This window comes from Tachypleus tridentatus, chromosome 6 (assembly GCF_004210375.1).
Source record: "Tachypleus tridentatus isolate NWPU-2018 chromosome 6, ASM421037v1, whole genome shotgun sequence".
NCBI lineage: Eukaryota > Metazoa > Arthropoda > Merostomata > Xiphosura > Limulidae > Tachypleus > Tachypleus tridentatus.
In genome coordinates this window covers 35,067,475-35,092,297 of record NC_134830.1, presented here as the reverse complement: position 1 = coordinate 35,092,297, position 24,823 = coordinate 35,067,475, and the positions used below count along the sequence as shown (strand labels likewise).

General features: G+C 34.0%; 1 protein-coding gene across 8 annotated transcripts in view; it reads right to left on the bottom strand.

Annotated features, from left to right (window-relative positions):
• The window catches only part of LOC143252231 (tRNA methyltransferase 10 homolog B-like), a 196,995-nt gene that overhangs the window by 47,062 nt on the left and 125,110 nt on the right, over positions 1 to 24,823 (bottom strand). The window contains exons 8-9 of one of the 8 annotated variants that reach the window (XR_013028892.1): positions 21,439 to 21,671; positions 18,910 to 19,045 (exon numbers count right to left, since the gene is read on the bottom strand). The exons of 4 other annotated variants lie outside the window; for them this stretch is intronic. Coding sequence is in view for 3 of the 4 variants with exons in the window: in XM_076504044.1 (XP_076360159.1) it covers positions 18,774 to 19,045 (272 nt within the window). In the remaining variant the exon portion in view is untranslated. Of the gene's footprint in view, positions 1 to 18,426; positions 19,046 to 21,438; positions 21,672 to 24,823 lie in introns of those variants that run through there. 3 more of the 8 variants (XM_076504044.1, XM_076504041.1, XM_076504040.1) reach the window with 3 other exon arrangements.

Here is a 24,823-nt window from a genome sequence, read left to right as displayed (position 1 = left end):
TCGATGGAATACGAAGTCATTCTCTATTGTGTAACTTTATAAGATTACTGATTTATTCCTTCTGAACACTCTAGGGCCGTTGTACTATTCCTGACTTCGAATCATTACTTTTTTTCAATGAACGAATGTTTATAATCCAATTTTAACGGGGTAATTAAAAGATCAAACGATTCGCGATGCGTATTACGTATGGAGATCAAATAATTGATGGCGCGTGTGAGATTGACTTTTCCCAATGGACGTTGGAAAAAAATTCTATCGTTTGACGTGACGAATAAGTCATGTTGTTCAAATCTCATTAATTCATTTAGCACTCTGAATGAAAACACGATAACAAAATATTATCTTCTTAATATATATATAAACAAAGTCACTCAAACACTTTATTTGAATTGGATAATCATATACCAAACAATCAATTATCAAAAAATCAAGGTGAAAACTTGTATACGTAATTTCTAATGCACATTTTTCAGTTAATGCATGCAAGTTAACTAGATTTTCAGATAATCAAATAACTCTGTATAATAAAACAAAAGAAGAAAGACGAGGCTTACCTAACGAACCAGTTTACGACACCGAACACATAAACTTGAAAGGAGTTATTACAACATGATAAAGTGTGATTATGCGTTATTACGAACTAATAAATTCTGATTATGAGGTATTACGACCTAGTAAATTCCGTTTATGAGTTATTACGATCCGATAAAGTGCCTTGAACTAAACTGGTAACACTGTTTGTTATAGCTCACATACAGTATCATGAACCACACTGATAATACGGTTTGTTATAGTTCACATATAATGTCATGAACTAATCTGATAATACTGTTATAGTTCACATACAGTATCATGAACCACACTGATAATATGGTTTATTATAGTTCACATATAATGTCATGAACTAATCTGATAATACTGTTATAGTTCACACACAGTATCATGAACCACACTGATAATATGGTTTGTTATAGTTCACATATGATGTCATGAACTAATCTGATAATACTGTTATAGTTCACAAACAGTATCATGAACCACACTGATAATATGGTTTGTTATAGTTCACATATAATGTCATGAACTAATCTGATAATACTGTTATTGTTCACACACAGTATCATGAACCACACTGATAATATGGTTTATTATAGTTCACATATAATGTCATGAACTAATCTGATAATACTGTTATAGTTCACACACAGTATCATGAACCACACTGATAATATGGTTTATTATAGTTCACATATAATGTCATGAACTAATCTGATAATACTGTTATAGTTCACACACAGTATCATGAACCACACTGATAATACGGTTTGTTATAGTTCACATATAATGTCATGAACTAATCTGATAATACTGTTATAGTTCACACACAGTATCATGAACCACACTGATAATATGGTTTATTATAGTTCACATATAATGTCATGAACTAATCTGATAATACTGTTATAGTTCACATACAGTATCATGAACCACACTGATAACATGGTTTATTATAGTTCACATATAATGTCATGAACTAATCTGATAATACTGTTATAGTTCACACACAGTATCATGAACCACACTGATAATATGGTTTGTTATAGTTCACATATAATGTCATGAACTAATCTGATAATACTGTTATAGTTCACACACAGTATCATGAACCACACTGATAACATGGTTTATTATAGTTCACATATAATGTCATGAACTAATCTGATAATACTGTTATAGTTCACACACAGTATCATGAACCACACTGATAATACGGTTTGTTATAGTTCACATATAATGTCATGAACTAATCTGATAATACTGTTATAGTTCACACACAGTATCATGAACCACACTGATAATACGGTTTGTTATAGTTCACATATAATGTCATGAACTAATCTGATAATACTGTTATAGTTCACACACAGTATCATGAACCACACTGATAATATGGTTTATTATAGTTCACATATAATGTCATGAACTAATCTGATAATACTGTTATAGTTCACATACAGTATCATGAACCACACTGATAATATGGTTTATTATAGTTCACATATAATGTCATGAACTAATCTGATAATACTGTTTGTTATAGCTCACATACAGTATCATGAACCACACTGATAATATGGTTTATTATAGTTCACATATAATGTCATGAACTAATCTGATAATACTGTTTGTTATAGCTCACATACAGTATCATGAACCACACTGATAATACGGTTTGTTATAGTTCACATATAATGTAATGACATGAACTGATAATACTGTTTGTTATCGAGCATATATAATGTCATGAACTAAACTGATTGTACTGTTTGTTATAGGATTGGTCGTCATGTTATAACGTTTCTACAGCTGAAATGGGGAGTATGCTTGGTGGGACGGGGATTCAAACCCGCGATCATTAGATGAAGAGTCGAATGCCTTAACCACCTGGCCTTGCCGGGCCTCTGCTACTGTTGGGTTCTGCTGCTTGAACCAAAACTCTCTACTAGTTTCTTTAAGAAAAACTTGTGAAATGAAGCTTTACAGTATTGATAAAATATATCAATATTCTATGCAGAAATTCCAACACATCTTCAGCTTATATTTGTGTACACTACAATTTATATTGAATTGTCAAGGTGTTATATTGAAGCTTCAGAACAAAATCCATACACAGTTTATTACAATATATACAATATTATTACAATATCACAACAGTTACAATATATAATTATTTGTTGATTTCTTTTAAGATGGTGATCGAACATACAAAAAAGACAATAACTCAAGAATTGGCAGTGGGTGCCGTTAACTAACTGATTTCCTTTTAGACTGTCAATTGAAAATTAGAGATAACTTGTTTGTTTTAGAGTAACGTCACATTGCGCTTTCTGCTGTGTCCACCTCGAATCGAACGCTGGATTTTAGCGCTGTAAGTCCATAAACGTACCGCTGTACCATTGGCGGACTTAGAGATGGCTAGCATAGATAGGCCTTGAGTAATTTTGTGCAATTATCCAAAGAAAAGCAAACAAAAACTTTTAAGATGAAACGTTTCTATACAAATAAATATATTTTGTTGGCAATGAGTAATGTAGTGTCAGTCGTTAATACGTTTAACCATCGAATTACTCTAATATTGTCAAGAAGGATTTAACAATATCCTTTACTTGTGAGTTATTGACCAATAAAGGAAGATTACGGTTAAGCCTAGAAATAATAAATAAAGCAGGAAAAAGATCTATAAAGTTATTATTTGTTCTACTTATCTTTATATATATATATAATCAATTTTGTGAAGTGCAGTTAAATGATGAAAGGTATATGAAATATGTAAGTCTGTATTAAATTCATTGGATACACCGTTCAGAAAAATTAAAGGATAAACAGATTTGTAACAGATAACGTAGAACCACTTCTATTAGCTAATATCATTCACTACTCAATTAATTTATACCAAAACTTGGCAGATAATGTATAGTCTCGTGATATCAAAAGCGTTAGACTGATATTTGGTAGACGTGAGTTTTAGTTATTCATATTTGATGACTTTCCACTTCAGTATCGAGCGCTATGAGCAAAAACAGCGAATGTGGTTAGAGAGGACAGTCTGGTACCAGTGTTGATATGGGTTAGAGAGGACAGTCTGGTACCAATGTTGATACGGTTTGTTTGTTTGTTTGTTTGAAGTTAAGCACAAAGCTAAACAACAGGCTATCCGTACTCTGCCCACCACGGGTATCGAAATCCGGTTTCTAATACTGTAAGCCCGCAATCATACAACTGTGTCACTAGGGAGTGTGTTGATAAGGTCCTCCGTTATTTTCAATCAGTTCTTTCAAGGTATTTTTAGGGCCTGAAGCCATTTGTTGAAATACGGCTCGATTCCCAAGAATATCTCTTACAACGGGTAATAATGTCGCAAAAATGTAAAGTAATTTAACTCGCGAATAAATATTAGTAGAACAGACTTTAAAACAAAGCAATGAAGACAGTTTTACCATCCACGCTCATAAATGAGAGTGTAATTAAACGTGCAGGATTATATATACTGTGGAAATTTATTAGATTACAGTTTCGTAAAACAACAACAATGCAAACAGTAACAACGAATAAATTTCATAAATTGGCAAAATGACAAACTGAGCAATGTTTAACTTTACCAGTTAAAACTTAACGTATTTGATTCTGAGTAACCTCTGTCAGCCTTATCAGAAATTCATAAAATAAGTTATATTATCATTGTTTCTAGTACAGGACTTTTCCCCAACATATTGTATTGCCGAGAGATTTTCATACCTAATAACGGATATTCTTTACAAATTTGGTTAAAGTGGTTGACAAAATTAAGGGCATACAACTTAAACCTAGTGATATGCTATTATCACATGGTATTGTCACCAGAATTCCAAAAGAAGAGGTTATTACTTGCTTTCAAGAATGGTGAAAGCTTCATAATCCGCCATAGAAGAGGCACATGTCATCAACTAAACTTGATGTGTGTTGTGAACTCTTATGAGCAAAACACTGAATTGGCTATGAGTTTATCATCCTTTTTTATGCACTGTACTTGACAATGCTAATTTAAAGTCTGATCTTTGGTGAAGATACGTGAATGACACGTTTTTTATATGACGTGATAAAACCGAGTTGTAGAAGCACACAGAATAGTTAAATTGAAAAGAAATACCAACTGAAATATTTCCATGGCACTCTACAAAAAACATACTCGGTCTCCATGACGTCACATATATGATCATGTGACCACATTTCCTAACTGCTTACAGTTTTCCACACCTTTACACACCCTTATCTAAAATGTTTATATAATGTTCTATATGAATGTTATTGCCAACATGCAATAAGTAAGCACAGAAGTAGTAACAGAGAAGGTAAAGTATGATGTGTAAGAGTTGGTATTCTAGTCTGTATAAGTTGTTTCGGGCATTATTCGTCAAAACACACATATGGACAAAATGACGCACTTTTAATGTAAACGTGTTAACTGGCCAAAAATGTAGTAAAGTAAAGAGACAAAACTAGTTTTACTACCATATGCGAAAGATGTAAGGAAGAAAACTGTTAGCAGTTTTAGAAAACATGGTTATATCCCTGTCTACAAACCAACCAATAAAATAACTGATATATGTCCTAGTACAAAAAACAGAGTATGTATCTTGGATAACAAAATTATAAAAATATATGCAAAGTATAACGAGAAATACTGTTTCTTTCTGCTAGCATTTTGATCGATGCTTAGTGACAAGGAAAGATTAACTAGGTACAGAACTTCCTTTAAGCTCAAAGTAGGGTACAACTCAGAGCTAATATATGACTTCCAGCTATTAATGAGATATGAAATACATGTCAGAGCTTATGAGCTTTGGAAACTATCATACGATTCTTGAAAGGAAAGCCATTGTCGTTACTACATTAGCACAATATGTCAATATTTGCTAATGCTCACCTTGTATAATTGTTCATATAAAACACAAATAGATTCTAATATATTAATGAGTTTCGTTTGATATTCCCTAACGTTAGGTAGCCAAAGATTAAAAGCTAGAATAAATATTAAAGGGGAATGTATTTAGCCTTACCATTTTCATGTATGCTTTTAGTTAACAGAGAAGTTTCTTTCTGTTCAAGTAGTTAACTGAACATTGAAGTTTATCTGGTCAAAGAGGGAGGCTCGCATAACTGTGAAGAAATTTTACTAATTCGATGTCGGCACGTACTATGTTGTACCTACTATTGACCTTTGAATGTTTGGTAATTTATCGAGGTTAGATTTGGCTGCATGAAGTCAGGCTGGACATATATATTCAAAACCTGGCCTTATGTAAGACTTACAAATTTTGATTTTACAAAATATATTTATTAATTATATTCCACTTGCTGATAGTATTTAGCAGTTAACCAACATAAGTCTTATACTGAAAGGCCAAGAAACTTTGCTGCTGTAGCTGGGTAAACCTAGGTTCTCTATAGGTATGGTCATGATGGCAAAGTTAGATCACGAAATTTAGCTTCTACGGCTCTCTAGAACTATGTACCTATAGGAACAGTCATGATGGCAAAGATAGACCAAGAAATGTAGTTGATGTGGCTGTCTAGAGCTGGATTCTTAATAAGTATAGTCACGATGGAAAAGTTAAGCCACAAAATACAGCTGATGTGGCTATTTGGAGCTAGGTTCCTTATAGGTATAGTCGTTGTGGCAAAGTTAGGTCACAAAATGTACATAATGTGGTTGTCTGGAGCTAGTTTCCAACAGGTATAGTCATGTTGGTACAGTTAGACTACAAAGTGTAACTGATATGGCTCTTTTGAATTTGGCTCTTTATATGTATAGTCGTGGTGGCAAAATTAGGCCACAAAATGTAGCTGCCTGAAGCTGGGTTCGGCAATTATGTTTCTGGAAGATTTAATTTTTGGTAAATTAATAAAGCTAACTTCCTGAAGATAGTTAGCTTTTATTTTCTAGTTGCTGCATCATTTTCCTATTATTAAATGATATATATATATATATATATGTAAAATTTTCTAATGTAAGCGTAATATGCCATAGTGCTCGAATTGTCACTTTTGCATAACTAACTCTCTATTTAAATATATCACTAGTTTATTTGTCCCTAGTTTGGTTTGGTTTATTTTGGAATTTCGCACAAAGCTACTCGAGGGCTATCTGTGCTAGCCGTCCCTAATTTAGCAGTGTAAGACTAGAGGGAAGGCAGCTAGTCATCACCACCCACCGCCAACTCTTGGGCTACTCTTTTACCAACGAATAGTGGATTGACCGTCACATTATAGCGCCCCCACGGCTGGGAGGGCGAGCATGTTTATGCGAGTCGGGCGCGAACCCGCGACCCTCAGATTACGAAGCGCACGCCTTAACGCGCTAGGCCATGCCGGGCCTTATTTGTCCTTAGGATGCAACTTTTTGTATGCACTTAGACAAAAACGCACTATAACATCAACATAATAACAACGGTAAAGTCAAAGGGCTCGATTCTCCGTGGAGAAGAGAGTGCTGAGAGTCCATTCTGTTGCTTTGCATGACGAAAACAACAACAATTATATTAAGAATGGAAAATTAGAGTTCTCTGTGGCAAGTAGTTCATATTCATGCATGTTATAAAAATATAGTGATAACTAATAGTATCAAGCCCCAAACTACCAGTGTTTTTATTCCATTCACTACCTTTTACAACATATTGGGCAATCTTATATTTTGTTTTTGCGATGTTAGATATGAAGAAATGGCGAGAGAAGTGTTACTGAGGTCACTTATTTTCTATGTAAAATAAATACTTGGGGGATTCAAACAGTAACTAGTGGTATGGAATGTAATATTTGTTACTTTTTGTTTATGATTCATATGTTATTAGGAATACTGTAACTGGCAAAGTCATGATGGACTTACATTCAGTTTGGTGCATAGATAGTTTAGACCAATGTGCTTAAAAATCCGATGGGGCCAACTAATTTTAGAGTTAATACAAGTAACAAAACAATTTTGTAAATGTAAAGTGATCTAGAGAGGGCAGTGCCAAAAATAATGCAACCAAGAATATGGGTATGATACAGAAATACATAGGCCACCCCTACACGACTTTCAATGTTAAAGTTTAACGTTACACAATAAAATGCATGAGTACAAAAATATTACAAGGTCGGTCAATTCGACCGATTTCTTATAGAAATCCCCGCTGATTTCTCCAAGCCCGTTCCATTGGCTGTGGTTTCGCTAGATAGTAGATAGGGACAGTGTGAATCTCGTTAATCCTTTCATGCGCGTCACTAATTCGATGACGAGGCATTTGGATACCTTAAGAGTATCCTGAGATACCTGATGTCAATTCGACCGACCTTGTAGCGAGATTCTGTAATAATCAAGGCATGTGCTGATTGAACTTGGTTTTCCTTCTTACATAAGTCCTAGGCTCTTAGTTACACTAGATTGTTGCTTACTCTGACATGATCATGATATTATGATCGACAAACTGCATACCAAAAGTTAGGAATATATAACTTTTAACTGCAGTAATATTAAAGTCATTTATGCATTTTATGTTATAACATTAAATTTTAATATTAAAAATCAGGTATGGATGAGCTATGTATAGCTGTATCATTCCTATACTCTTATTTGAATTATTTTTGGCACTGCCATCCTTACATTATTTCACATTTACAAAATGTTTTTATTACTTGTTTTGTGATGTTTTCCCCTTGAGTGAAAGCTAGTGTATTATATGAATGTCTGCAATAAAACTTAATATTACGTTATCGATTTCTTTCATTTCGGCCTCCCGTTAGCACGGCAGTAAGTCTATGAATTTACAACGCTAAAATCAGGGGTTCGAATCCCCCTTGGTGGGCTCAGCAGAAAGCCTGATGTGGCTTTGCCATAAGAAAACACACACACACTTTTTTTCCTTCACGTAAAAAAAGCATATGGATTGGCTCCCTAAAGACACTGATCGTATAGTGTAGAATGCATCGAGTATACTACATGTTATCTAATTTCACGTAATATTTGCTGAAAATCCCTCTTTCACCCAGTACTTAAGTTTTTTGATTGAGCATCAGATTTCTATAAGAAAGATAATTGCAAGAGATAATAGTAACATCGTTTACACTAGAACTATGATTTTAAAAAAAAGCTACCACTAGTTATCACGACTAAGTGATGGCATTGTGCACTACCTAGAAACACATATAGTAAATCTAGGTTTAAGCTGACATTAATGATAAAATAGTTGTAGAGATATTTGAAATGAAACAAGAAGAAGAAAGATGAACAATGTAGTGGGTTGGTAACTTTTTCATGCTTCTGGATTGGTATCTTATCGATGGTTTCTTGCCTTGTTTCTGGGCGTTTTGGTAGATAAGTAAATGAAAGTGAATGGCAATCATATATTGAAGTAGCACTCTCTGTCACTGTTGAGTTTTTAACATGCATATTTGTATTATGCCCATTGAGTACCTTGGCCATCTTTACATATTATAGAGTCTACCGACTCTGTGATATAAAATCTACACTTTTTACGTTCTTGCACTTGTAGTCAATTTCCTTTCTGGATTTTTTTCCTGAAGTTAAACTCAACTTCACAGGGATAACAAAACAGCTCTTAAAAACAAGAGCTACGAAAAAGAGTATATAATAACCATATAGTGATGACAGTCAAAAAGAATAATGAACTATTTGTTTTTCTCCGATTACTTTGAAGGTAACACAGTCTCGTCTGCTCTCAGTGTACATCTTAAAACAGCCATACTTTATTTAAATAAGTCTATTCTGTAATTGGAATATTCCAGTAAATATTAGCATACTAAAATCAAAAGAAACTGATTATCGTTATTATTTAATCAGCCGGGCTATGTTACAAAAAACAATAAAAAATCACATCTCGTTATATCGTTAATCGCAAAATCGTTATTATAAGAGTGGCAGTAAATCCAATTGTTCGTTTAGGGTAGACAAAAGTGGCGCTAGGTGATTTTGATAAGCTTGTAGTCTTTGTTTATATTTGCAGAAACATCTGAAACAAAATAAACGTTATACATATCTCTCGTAAGAGGCTTAACGATATAGAAACAGACATTTCTTATGTTTTGTCGCCATATAGGTATAATCGTTAAAACATCGAACGATTCCCTAACACTCTCGTCTGAAGGTGTATTTTTCTTCTTTTACAAGTTAAAAAGTCACTGTACTACAAGCCATAAAATTGAGAGATTATTCGAGGGATGTTCTCGTGCCTTTGAAAAACGTATTTCTACATACATATATTGATACACTGCAGACTATACAAATAAAATGCTATTGCTCTTACCTCATAAAACATTTTACCATGTCTAACTGATTTTGCTCCGTTTCTTTTTTAAATTAAGAATGTAAGTTGACCGTGACAACTTAGTATAGTTAAGAACGACTCAAATGAAATACTCAAAAATATGTCTCATATAAAGTCAAAATACAATACACACAAATACAATACATACATGCATATATTCCGTATTTCATTGCGATCCACTTAATGATCAAAATCAAATTATTTCTTCCAGAGAAAGACACAAACATCGGATCCCCCTTGATTCGTGTCAATTTACTGTAATCCACACACTTCGGAAACTGACAAAGGTTTCGATATAGTACGGGCTTCTTAAACACATTACCGAGCTCCAGAGAGCTTAACTGAAATATATCTATGCTTGGTTCTTTAATCTATCTGAACACTCTCTTGAGGACCTTATTGCATTGACAAACGTTTCACACAAGGAAAGGAGAAAAGATAAAAAAAATATGACAACGTTAAAGCTGAGCCCTAGATTTCTTAAAGCACAGGTTAAAGCGACTTGGTTCATGACGTGTACTTGATAATTCAAGGTAATATGCGAATAATATACTTGAGTAAAAATTAAAGTTCATTATGGGAATGACGTGAGTATCCCTGTAGGCGAATGGCAGTGTGATTAGGACACCACGAACATGATAAACTACCTCGGTAAAACAGACCAGTGTAAGACTACAGGAAAGGTAGTTAATCATCACCACCCACCGCCAACTCCTGAGCTGCTTTTTATCCAGCGAATAGTGGAATTTACCGTCAATTATAACGCTCACACGGCTGAAAGGGCGAGCACGTTTGGTGTGACGAGGGTTCGAACCCGCGCCATTCGGATTACGAGTCGAGTGCCTTAACTACCTGGCCATGCCGGGTCATTTGGTTAAGTAAAACAGTCATCGTGAGATATGGTCCACAGACAGACAGAGAAAGAAGTGTATTAAATACTTAGTATGTTTTGGATACATACATAGGTACAGCTAAGCAAGGGCTACCCACATACACAGTTATGAACTGGCTGAGAAGAGAGAGAAGATAACCAGCTGAAAGACAACACCCATCGCCAACTCTTGGGCCATTCTAATCGAATTATGGTATTTGACTGTCACTCTTATAACGTACATGCAGCTCCAAATTATTAACGATGTTTATACGGTAACGGAAAGCGATCCGTAAATCCTTGGGCACGCAAATCTTTAGGACACACCAAGCTCCAATACGTCGACAACATCGATACCGCACGAAAAATGTGTTTGTTGTGCCCCAGTCATCAGCATGTCGGACTGAGCAGTCGAGGTCCTGTAGTTCATGTTCTACAAAAAAATAAAAAAAACTGAATACTTTAATCGAATATTGGGATGTGCCCCGTAACCCTTATAACGCAGCACATGAGTTGGAGGTGAGTGGTGCTAAGTAACAGCCATCCTTCCAGTCTATTGCTTCAAAATTACGTATGCCTATTGTAGATAACACTGGAGTAGCTTTGAGAGAAATTCTACAACGAACAACGTGTAAAATAGAGCTTCTTATTGAAATAAAATAAATCTGAAACTTAGTCTGAGCTTTCAATTCGTCTAAATAATGTTCCACCACTACTATATCACACAGCCAAAATTATTTGTTTAAATACATATGGAATAAGCAAGTTTCAAGAATCATTCTCTGAAACCGACCTAACGCACGAGGGTTTAGTTTGGGTTTCATGACACCTGTCTATTGATATCAATTTCCTCTTTCACCTGACTAGCTAGCTACAGTTCGTAAGTCTTACCGAAAAGACTCTCAAGGAACAAGTCTTAAGTGATCATGCAAGTAATCAACAGTGTCTAAAAATCTAGAGAATATTGGTTTTATAAGCTTAAACAGACTGAAAAAAGCACAAACAACAATATGTTCAAATAAAAAAACTGTAATTTATGGATCCATTTTAACTGATCACACGTAAATAGTGCGAGGTAAAGAAATCACAAAAGACTATCAAGTCCTCTCAGTCCACTGGGGTTAAGAGTTAAATATATTTGCGTATGATCATCGTGTAGTATAAAGAAAATTAAAAACAAGATGTAATCTTGCTTCCGTTTCTATGACTTAAGCCTCAGGCTTAACATACAGCTGAGTAGGATTTCACATAAATCTTCAAAATAATTCATATTATCTATCAAAACAAATTAAGTGTATGAGAAATTCAACTACGCATGATTTAAAAAAATATATATGTGCATGTAAGAGACGACCTTCATAATCATCCCTTCGATAAGTCGGCATATGTTTCTCTTTAATAGTTTAAGCAATATATCACTAATGATATGGTGCAGAATCAAACTAAAAGGTCGAAACGTTGTTCTATACTTTATTTTAGTTAAAATGCTAATGTCCATACCAGCCGTCTCGAGAATACATTTTTAACCGTTACGTAGCTTTGTGCTTAAAAATAAACAAAACTTATGACTAAACTATGACATACATTAAATTAATTTATATTGACAACACTATACTTTACTACATTCGTCATTACAACAGAAAAAAAAACCTTTATAATACTGAATATTACATCAAAGACTGTTTTAACTCAAAAGAAACAACTAGTTCTAGCTTTCATGATTTAAAACAGAACAAAAATATATTTTTAGCAAAACATTAACTCTTACTCTAATTGGATATTATTGGTTGTTGACATATTGTTGTATTATAAAAGTATTATTGGTATTATTAACAGTGAAGTTCAGTTTTTTCCTCCATAACATACGTAATCCAAGCAAAATGAAGTAATACTTATATAAACATTGCTCTACGGTGACGATTTGTCGAATTTCTTATTTGTAAATAATTAACTTACAGGTGAATCAACTCAAAATAGGTTCAAATGAATAAAACAAGAAGATCAGAGGAAATGGTTATTGTTCCTTTAAAACAAGGACCAGAAAAAACACAATTTTTCTTTGACTGATATGTAAAGGAAACAGGAAGAAATATAGGGAAGAAAAACAAAACAAAATAAAACTGCAGCTGGGTAAACTAGTGTAATAACACAAAGGGTGACAGATATAAACAGATTACCGAACTCACGTTTCAGTGCAGTTAACAGCTTCCTTAAGAACATCACCAGTCACTGTTAGATTCAACTTGGCACTTTCAAAAATGAACACAAAAACAACAAACTACATAGAAAACAGCGAAAAGAGACCAGACGTTGGCGACTCATCTCATAGTTAACTAATCTTTACGACAGCTTTAATTTTTTACATGAATGTCGGTTTTTTAACCTAAAGTAAAAGGCCAACTTGGTGGTTCCTTACTTCAAAGATAAACGATAACATAGCCGGATTCCAAATCACGTTTATAAACATGAATAATAGGCTTAAATATTCCAATTGCAATTATTCGAAAAATGCTGGAAAAATATTTTTAATACATTATTCTAGTCTAAAATCTACTGAATGTTGTAGTTAATTTTATCATTTTACAACAGGGTGAGTATTGCACTTGAGTTTTGTTTCTATTTCATTTTGTTAAGAACGTCCTAGAGCACTTTAGTTTTTAAACTACCTGCAAGACCATACAACTGAAAATATGAACAGCATAATGGCATTTATAAACGTATGACAACAGAAACAGCGTATGTTAAACTTCTGATGAGAAACAAGTATTTTAATTTTCTATGACTAGTTGACTAGTTAGTATGACTAACTATTTGTACTTTATTTTAATTCTGGGTCAACTATTAAAGAAACAAATGGAGTAACTAATAAAGATTCATTAATTTGTTTGTTTGAAGCTAAATATAAAGCTACACAATGGGCTACTTGTGCTCTACCCACCATAGGTTTCTAGCGCTGTAAGTCCACAGACATACCGCTGTGAAGGGTTTAGTAAAATTAATAATAAGGATATAGAGTAGTAATTAATATGGGTTCGATGACAGCAATAATAAGGATATAGTGGAGTAACTAATTAGGGTTAATTAAAATTAATAACAAGGATATAGTGGAGTAAATAATAAGGGTTCACTGAAATTAATAATAAAAACATAGTGGAGCAACTAATTAGGGTTCAATGAAAAGTAATAATGATATAGTGGGGTAACTAATAAGGGTTCATTTAAACTAATAACAAGGATATAGTGGAGTAACTAATTAGGGTTAATTAAAATTAATAACAAGGATATAGTGGAGTAAATAATAAGGGTTCACTGAAATTAATAATAAGGATATAGTGGAGCAACTAATTAGGGTTCAATGAAAAGTAATAGTGATATAGTGGGGTAACTAATAAGGGTTCATTTAAATTAATAACAAGGATATAGTGGGGTAACTAATAAAGATTCATTGAAATTAATAATAAAGATATAGCAGAGTAACTAATAAGAGTTCATTTAAATGAACACTGAGAGTATACAATAATGGAGTAAATATAAATGATTTATTTAAATGAATAATAAGTACATAATTAATAAGGGTTTAACTGAGTGATTGGTAAGAATATCATCATAATAAGTATATTTTTCCATGTTTTTTAGATTATTATAATAGCCTAGAACATTTGAAAATTGTTTGGTTTGTTGAATTTCGCGCAAAGCTATACGAGAGCTATCTCCGCTAGCCGTCCCTCATTTAGCAGTGTAAGACTAGAGGGAAGTCAGCTATTCATAACAATCCACCACCAACTCTGTTACCAACGAAAAATGGGACTGACCGTTTCATTATAACTACCGCCATGGCTGAAAGAGCGCATATGTTTGGTGTGACGAGTATTCGAACCCGCGACCCTCGAATTACGAGTCGAGTGCTTTAACCACCTTGCCATGCTGGGCCACTTGAAAAATGTAAAAGCAAATAAAAACATTGTATTTATAAGATTAGTTTGGCTAACTTACTTAAATCACCTGGTTTAACAAAGAAAAATCTGGATATATATATTTTTATACATTACAGACGTTATCCTAACTTTGGAGAGTATGCCGATCGTCTGATGATACAGATGGACGTGAACATACGTGCTTCTGGTGGCTAACATCGGAGTTCGATATCCATGGTGGGTATAACGCAAATATCTTATTGTGTAGAGATACTATCGTGAACAGACAAACGAAACGAACCAAAATTCTCGTCTAAGTATTCCCTATTAGTTTGATCGCTACTGGGATGTTAGTAAAGTACACATGTTAGGTATTATTTTTGTATTATTATATCTGGTATAAGTAAAATATTTAACACTTCAAGGTTCAAGGACAAACTTATTAAGTAAAAACATAGAATCTGTACGTTAGAGAAAACAGTACAACCATCAAAGCTGTCCTGAATGCTATCATATTATGAAAACTTTCAACGGAATAAATCGAGCGCTTATATTATAGCGGTATGTTTGAGGATTTATAACGTTAAATTTCAGGGTCTGATCCATGCAGTTGGCAGGTATCCAAATGCTCAAATTTATGCTGCATAACAATTAACTAAGTAAAGAACAAGATTACACAACAAACACCGTAAATCAGATTACTTAACAGCGTTGTCCCTTGTTGTCAATATCCATCATTTTCAATTTCGCGATCTAAAATTTACAAAACTGATGAATAATGTTTACAGATGGTTCTAGAAGAATGATGCAGCGTGGTAATCATAAATATTTCACGTAACACCACCTTACGATGCATATTCACTATTAACATTTACACACTACTACAGTAAAATATTCTGTTGACTTTACCAATCTAGTTTATGTGATTTTATGAATATTAGAAGATAAAATTTCACCTGCAGGTCTCTATTCATTCACAGACGAAAATAAGTACAATAGTTTTTCTGTTTCCATGACTATACACTGAACATTTCCCAATATATTTGTGAAATATGAATTATTCACACACAAAAATATTGTTTTCCTTGAGAATACATGCCGATTGCGAAACACCACAACTGTTATTGTTGTCAAATGCAGTATATATAACTTTGTCACACAGTAATACTTTTAAAACATTTATTACATCAATGACATAAATATTTCTAAATTCTTATTGTCAGTTCACAGTAACCGGAAAGTGTCAGTTGTTGACAGTAACTAAGCTGTTCGAGCGTAAGCCGCCATCTTGCCGGGGTGTGTGACAGATTTGCGTATTTTACAGTATAAATTTCCATAATTTTCACAAAGTGTTGTTAATTTACAGTTAGAAATTACAGATGTATAGCACAGGCCTAATATAAGAATAACGTCACGAATAGTTACTATTGAAAAAAGCTACGAACATGCCAGTTTTAAGAAACCTTTCACTCGTGTAGGGTTGGTATAATATATATATATGTCACTCAGATTTATGCCTTTGAAAACAAAGTTCTCAAGCTAATAACCGTGGCATCCTGAAGCTACATGTCTTGGTATCTATAGAGCTTACAATTTTAATTCAGTCTTCACTTTATTTGAAATGAAGAATTTTGTTTTGAATTTCACGCAAAGCTACACGAGGGCTATCTGTGCTAGCCGTCCCTAATTTAGCAATGTAAGACTAAACAGAAGGCAGCTAGTCATTACCACCCACCGCCAACTCTTGGGCTACTCTTTTACCAATGAATAGTGGAACTGACCGTCACATCATAACGCCACCACAACTGAAAGGGCGAGTATGTTTGGTGCAACGGGGATTCGAACCCACCACTCTCAAATTATGAGTCGAACGCCTTAACCCACCTGGGCATGCCGGGCTCTTGAAATGAAGAATATAATCTTATGAAATGTTATTTCTAAATTATCATTTGTATTATAATACTGAATAAAGAAAGTATCGACCATTTAACAGCCTCACGTAGATATCTGTTAGAACAATGTACAAATATCGATACCAAATATAACCAACAACTTATTTACTCTTTTAAGAATAGAATGAATTTGAAGCATATTCACGTACAGATAGTTCACATACAGTAGGAGTAACTACAGAAAAAAAAAAGAAAAGAGAACAACATTTAATGTCAAAAGAGCTACAAAAACGTTGATACTGTCAGAAATGTTCTACACGTTAAACAATAACCTTGCACAAAAAATGTACAGAGGAAAAACTGTGACGTGCAACTCAAAAAAAAAAAAAAAAGGTCATAGTAAATATTATACAGTATCCAAATTGAGAAACTTGAAACACATCGGAGAAAATGGCCTGAATAACCTGCCATCACCAAAAAGAAATCAAAATCAATAAATTACATTCGATATGTAATGATGAAAATATCGAATTAAATAGAAAAAAACAACAACAACAGAACCTCTAACATCACACTTAAGAAAATCAACAGTGTCAGCCCCCCGAGGACCTAAGCGTCTGGTGAGCAAAAGATACATTTTCTGCCTAACCCACTGTATATGCCTTAGACTCAATCCATAACTCAAGCCGGGTCATTCTTATTCATGAATTTCACAAAGTCTTTGCAAGTACCTCTACACATTCCTTCCTTTATCGATCCGGTTTAATCTAGTATGGCATTTCTAGATAATTTGTACACATATTCCATATCTAACATGCCATAAATATTATGCTATTTTGAGTCATAACTTTATATTATATATATTTTGTTTTTCACATCGTATTCCATACAAATATTTGAATTATTATACTTACAATTATTTTACTCGATCCCGGTTGATATCAACCAAATTTACCCAACCTCCTGAACGTTACGTGAGAGTTGTCGTCATATCTATTTGGTCACAGAAGTTGCCTTTAAAATCTGCAGTATTTCCTGCTATTAATTTTAGAAAACTACCCATAAAACTGGATAACAAAGTAATACTTATCACCGATATCAGTTTATGGCTGACGTACTGGATAAAAAGTGGTATTTGGTGAGTCAAAACTGACAGAATGGCCAATAACGAGAAACTGGCATCACGTCAGGTCTAAATACTCCTTGAAGGGAACAGAAGATATCTGTTTGGGGTTCAGTTGTCGATCTAAATTAGTTTTAATATCAAGCGTCTTGAATTCATTATACGAAAATAATATTTCCTAATAAAAGCACATGAAAGTTTTGTTTTGAACTTCGAATAAAGCTACACAAGGGTTATCTGCGCTAGTGGCTCCTAATTTGGTAGTGTAAGACTGGAGAAAAAAGAGTTAGTCATCACCAACCATCGCTAAATCTTGGGTCACTCTTTTACCAACGAATAGTGTTATAACGTAATGTTATAACGCCCCCACGGCTGAAAGGGTGAGCATGTTTGATAGGACAAGGATTCAAACCCTCAGATTGCGAAACAAGTACCTTAACCACTTAATTTGTGATTATCATATGAACCGTTTGTTTAAATTCAAGTACAAAGCTACACAGTGGGCTATCTGTGCTATGCTTACTACGGGTATCGAAACCCAGTTTATAGTATTATAAGTCCGCAGGCACATCGCCGAACCACTGGGGCTTTACGAAGGTCAAAGCCCTGGTCATTGATGTTTAAAAGTTCACAAGTATTATTTCTTAGAACCAATAAAAAATAATGACGTTCATTTAAATCAATAAAACTATACAGAGGAGAACAGAATGTTATTTGTAAATATTCATTTATAAGACATTTGTGAGAATTTATAATTCTTTATTTATTTATTGTTCCCTTTTTTATAAATCAAACATTTTGCTCAGTAACAGTTTAATTCAGTGTATGTTATTACTACTTTTCTTCTTGTTGCATCTGCGTTTAATTTTCACTTTCACGATTTCTTTCATTCTCCCTTATCAACTGAAGAGTCATTAGAATCACTTTTCATGTAGTTTACATTATAGTGTAACATTATCCATCCCATCATACAACGTTTGAGCAACAATAAAACCAAAATTCTGCTTTAACTGAAATAGTCTGGGATTCTTCTCGTTGCATAATTCCATTAATTTACTGTAAAACTGAGTTAACATAAAAAAACAACAACACAGTAGCGTGTCATGCAGCCTAGACAATCTCTAGGAAGCTACTTTGTTTTGTACTTAAGCGCAAAGCTGCATAATGGGCTGTCTGTGCTCTGCCCATCACGGTGATCGAAAGCTGGTTTCTAGGATTGGAAGTCTGCAGATATACCGCAGGATACAATATTATTAACAGGCGTGATAGTTTATCGATTTTCATCTTTCTGTAGCTAGGACTGCAGCAATAACATACAACACAACGTTTAGGGACAACAAGGCCCTGTTGGTCCATCTCGGCTGTTCCATCCTCTAAGCCAACTGAAATGATTAAATAAATAAGTTTAAAACAATTAAATATCTATCAAGCTTTCTTTAAAACTCGCTCAAATTTACTGTCTCCACAAAATCAGAAAGCAATCTACTCCATAGTCCAACCACCCTATTTGAAAAACAAGATTGTCTTAGCGAAGGCGGCTTTCACTTTGCCAAAATCTATTTTTGAGTCTCCTACTTCTATAATTCTCGTTGTTAAGTATAAGAAATGTCGATACATGAACATTATCATATATTTTTTACAATCTTAAACACTTCAACCAGATCTCTTATGAGTTTTCTTTTTCAAGAGAAAACAATTTTAAGGATCCTAACCTCCCCTCAAATGACAACTCCACCATCCGAGGTACCGTTTTAGCAACCCTCCTCTGAACCCTTTCCAACAATTTAATGTCTCTATAAAGGTCAGGAGCCCAAGACTGAACACAATATTCCAAACGTGTCCTAACCAATCACCTATACAATAAAATAACCTCTTTAGATTTGCATTCATTATTTCTGTAGATACAACCTAAAACCTTACTTACCATACCAATTGCAACAGCACCATGCTTGGATAGCTTAAGAAACTGATCAACCATTACACGAAAATCCTTTTCTTTCATGCCACTATTAAGGTTATTCCCATCCAAATTATACTTATAATTCAAATTATGATAACCTACATGTAATATCTTGTATTCATTATAATTAAAACCCATCTGCCATTTATTTGCCCAACTCACTAAATCAGGGGTTCCCAACCTTTTGGCACTCGCGACCCCTTACCTAAACGTTTGAAACCCATGTGACCCCTACTTAGGGCTTACTATCAGCAGCTTAATTTTTCTTTTATTTTTTCTGAAGGAGAGGGAAAGAAACATCTAAAAAATATATTTAAAAATTCTGTAATTATTTATCAGCAAAGTAAATCACATTGGTCCAACCTGAATTCACAAAAAGAACATATATTCAACATATATATCCAATCAGCAACGGACATGTGACTCACGTGTCGACAGCGAGCACACACATACTTAATCACAGCTAAACAGACATACAAGCATACGTACATGCGCGTGCACTCACATACTCGCTACTCACTAGTACACACATACATACAGTTGCAGACACATACACATTCACACAGGCACATTCACTCACAGGCACGCATACATACACCCATAATATCACCTAATGACACTGAACTAACGTAGCACACGTTTTGCTTTGCAACGAAACAAAAAAAAATGTAAGAGCATGAAAATGTAATTAATTTAATAAAATTAATGTTATCCCAAGCTACTTCTAACAAGGCTTTTCGACCCCCCTGCCAAAGCTTCGCGACCCCCTGGGGAGTCGCGACCCACCAGTTGGGAACCCCTGCACTAAATGATCTAAATCATTTGTAAAGCAGCAGCATATTCTTCACACCAAGCAACACCCAAGACCTTAATATCATTCTCATATTTAAGTAATTTATTAACCATTACTTCATCTATGTCACTGATGTAAATAAAAAATATCAACAGTATTAATAATAAGTCCTGAAGTACAGCACTTGCAACATTAATCCAGTTTGATTGAACTCCATTTATAACAACCCTCTACTTTCTTCCATCAAGCCGCTCTTCTATTCAATTAGTTAACTTAACCCCAGAATATTTTATGTGACATTTTGTCAAATGCTTTCTAGAAATCTAGATACACCAAATCTATACCTTTACCCTCATCTACATGTGCATTAACATTTTTAAAGTATATCAAATGATTTGTAAGGCACGATTTTCCCTCAGTAAAACTTTATTAAATGATTTTGCAAAGTATCTTTTATCAGACTTTCGAAAACGTTTCACACAACTGATGTCAGACTAATAGGCCTATAACATTTGGGACAACTTCTATTACCTCTCTTGAAGATAGGAGTGATATTAACCAATTTCCAATCTGTTGGTACTTATCCACTATTCAAGGACTCATAAAATTTGTAGCAAGTGGCTTACATGTCGACTCCTTGACCTTTTTTAAAATCCTTGAGGAAATAGTATCTGATTCAGAAGCCTTATCATTCTTTAAATTTCCCAATTTTATTTTAACAAACTCAGAATTTATGAAATTGTTTTGTTCAATATTGTTTTGATCTATCAATTACTCAAGATGAGGAATATTGCTAAGTTTTCATTAGTACAAACTAAAGAAAAACAGAACTTAATAACCTAGCCATTTCATAATCATCAGATACAAGCCTTCTTCTTTTATCCCTCAAAAGCCTTATCTTCATCCTAACATTTTGTTTATCCCTAAAGTACTTTAGAAACTCCTTATTATTAAGTTCTATGTTTTCAGACAAATTTTTCTTATACATCCTTTCGAATGACCTAATTTCCTGTTTGACTGACCTTCTCTTGATCTTCTATAATTCCATTGGATGAGCTCTAATGGACCCTTACTTCACATACCAAATTTCAAGGCAATCCATTAAGAAATATACAAGATATAAAATCTTCAACTTTGATTGATTGTTTCCTCTTTATTGTTCATCACGGCTGAAAGGGTGAGCATATTTGTTGTGATGGGGAATCGAACACGCGACCTTCGGATTACGATTCGATCGCCCTAACCATGGCGGGCCCTAAAATGGGGAATAAAAGAAAATGGGTAATTTCTTGCCTATAGTTCATTTTATTCACCCTTAACACGATTGCAGAAACAGTACCAGCTTATTTTTTAAACTGTAAATCTTGCTGCCGAACAAACTACAACAGTAAAACTAAAGTTTTAGCGCATGAGAACACAACGCGCTGTGCCCCCCCAGTGACTCAGTGGTATGTCTGCAGACTTACAACGCGAAAAACCGGGTTTCAATAGCCCATTGTGTAGCTTTGTGCTTAATTCAAAAACACAGGAGTTTTTTGAAGGAGTAGGAACTTAAGAAATAAGGGTATTTGCGTTATAGACAAATAAATACTCCGATATCGGGGATGTTGAATGAGAACAAACAGCAATTCGTTAACCTCTTTGTTAACCTGAAGATGATCTAAGAAGGTCGAAATTGTTCTGTACTTTATTTTAATTAAAGTGTTAATACCCATATGAGTCGCTTTTAGAATATATTTTTACTACAAGTGGGTTTCTTATCATAAATAACGATTCGTTTGTCATTTCAATCTCCAAGAGCAATAGCTCTAGTTCTGTAGTTTCATCCTCTGCAAAATGTTAATTTTGCAAGAGAAAAACTAATATATGTTTAGATGCTCGAGACATTCGTAAATCTTATATAGCCGTATCATTAACCACAAAAAGTATACACGTTGGTTTACCCACGTGAACAGAACATTTGACGAAATTCCTTCTATCAGAAAGACCGCAAAGTATATAATATTCTGTTAACCAGACTTGTAACATCTGCGAACTAATTCTCGTATGATACGAACTTTTCTTACCGAGTGACCTATAATGAACCTCGCTGAAGAATAACAACTGAAAAGCATTGATAGGTTTTTTTTTTTTACCTATACCAGATGAAGCAATATCTAGAACCTCATAATAAAAATAACTCATAAATACATGTATAATATTGTATTTTTTTCATACTATTTAGTTTCCAAATGAAACGTCAATGATCATCTTGTAATAATGGTACAACTAGCTACTTCTCAGATTGCTACTAGAATATTAAGTTTCTTTACTTTGGATATTCGTACGAATCTACAGAAAGATTATTTGCGCTAAATGTCCCTAATTTCGAGTTGATAGACTAGAAGGAATGCAACTAATCAACAGCACCAACCGCCAACTTTTGGCTTACCCTAATAGAACATTGGGATTTAACTGTAACTCTTATAACGCATCTACGATCCGAAAGTCCAGAGTACAATTTCGTATAACGAGAAGACATTAATCACCGATAAAGAGACTCAAAGTCTGGCGATCTAATCTTGTAAGCCACGTTCGATCAAGATTGGTTTCGCAATGTTTTAGATCGTTGAAAACAAATGCAACACGATTCAAAATAACTGTTTTATATAGTAACTAAGCAATATATTGTCAACTAACACCACAAGAAGTAATCTTCTTAAACTATCAAGTAGTTTATGAAGCTGCAAAAAAACAACATATTTTTATTCATTTTCATAAAACGTGTTTTAATAAGATTTGCCTTTTAAATTATTATCAAATTCTGATAAAAGTAAACTTTATTATTTTGTACCTTGAAGGGTAGATGGATTGGTTTGTTTTGAATTTCGCGCAAAACTAAGGCTATTTGCGCTAGCCGTCCCTAATTTAGTAGTGTAAGACTACAGGAAAGGTAGTTAATCATCACCACCCACCGCCAACTCCTGAGCTGCTTTTTATCTAGCGAATAGTGGAATTTACCGTCACTTATAACGCTCCCACAGCTGAAAGGGCGAGCACGTTTGGTGTGACAAGGATTCGAACCCGTGACCCTCAGATTACAAGTCGAGTACCTTAATCACCTGGCCATGCCGGGCCTAGGGTAGATGGAAGACTATTGTTTATAATAAATTAAATTTGTGATTATAAATGAAGAGACAAATTTAGGTTTGTTTGTCTCGGATCATAAGAAAGAATTCCTTTGTAAATAGGCCTTCCAGAAGCTCAGCGGAAAATCTGAAGGCTTATAACGATAAAAACAGGGCTTAGGTACCCGTAGTGGGCCTGTATAGATAGCCGATTGTGTAGCTATGGGTAAAAGTATTATAACATAAAGCGTCGATTACTAAAACAAACGTAGTGGAAGCTTTGTATCCGATAATGAATAAATATTTATTATATTTTATGGTAGCATAATTTTTTAAGCAGAAGTAAAATAACTTTACAATTGCCTACTAAAATTATGCGAAAGAATATTAGAAATGTTGTCTCAATAAATTTAATCAGATAAAGTAGTTATTATTTTATTGTATAATACTTTCCCTAAACAAAAAAGGCAAGTAATCTCAATGAACTTTTTACAATAGTGACAACTTTGAATCACAGTGGCCGTCATTTTAAGTTTAGTTTATAACACAGCACAATCTCATATTATTATTAGAATATATATACGATAAATCATTTTAAAAAGAGACTTAATATATGTTTTTCTCTTTCAATGGTAAGGCTTCTAACAACAAATGGCTGCAGTTCCTAACTTATAACTTGCAACTATAAGTAGCGCCCACCATCAACTGTCGGGCTACTTTTTGCCAACGAATTGTAGGATTGACCGTCACTCTACAACCACTTTCCCCCAAATCGCTTCACGTGCAATCTGCGAAACGTGGGCTCGTATCCTCGTCACCAATCATCCTCGCCCTTTCTGCCGTGAAGGCGTTATAATGTGTCAGCCTATACCACTATTTATGGATAAAAGAGTAGTTCAAGGGTTGGCGGCGAGTGTTGTTGACTGTCTTACCTCTAGTCTATCACTGCTACATTAGAAGTTAGCCCTCGAGTAGTTTTACGCGAAATTCAAAAACAAACAACCACCCTCTTCTCACGGCTGGAAAAAACGTTAAACAAGAACGAGCTGTTATGTGATCTTTAAAAATCTATCATACATAATAATAATGGAATTTGCTACATTTATCCTATTAATAACTTTGATAACTTCATAACTAGTTACCTATTGCTACATAAGTATTACTATGATCTATTTATCAAAATGGAAACATCGTTCCTCTTAGAAAAATATAGGAACCAAAACTCTACAACACCCAAAGTAGGGTGTTTTATGTAGGTATTGAATACACTCACTACAAGTAGGGTGTTTTTATGTACGTA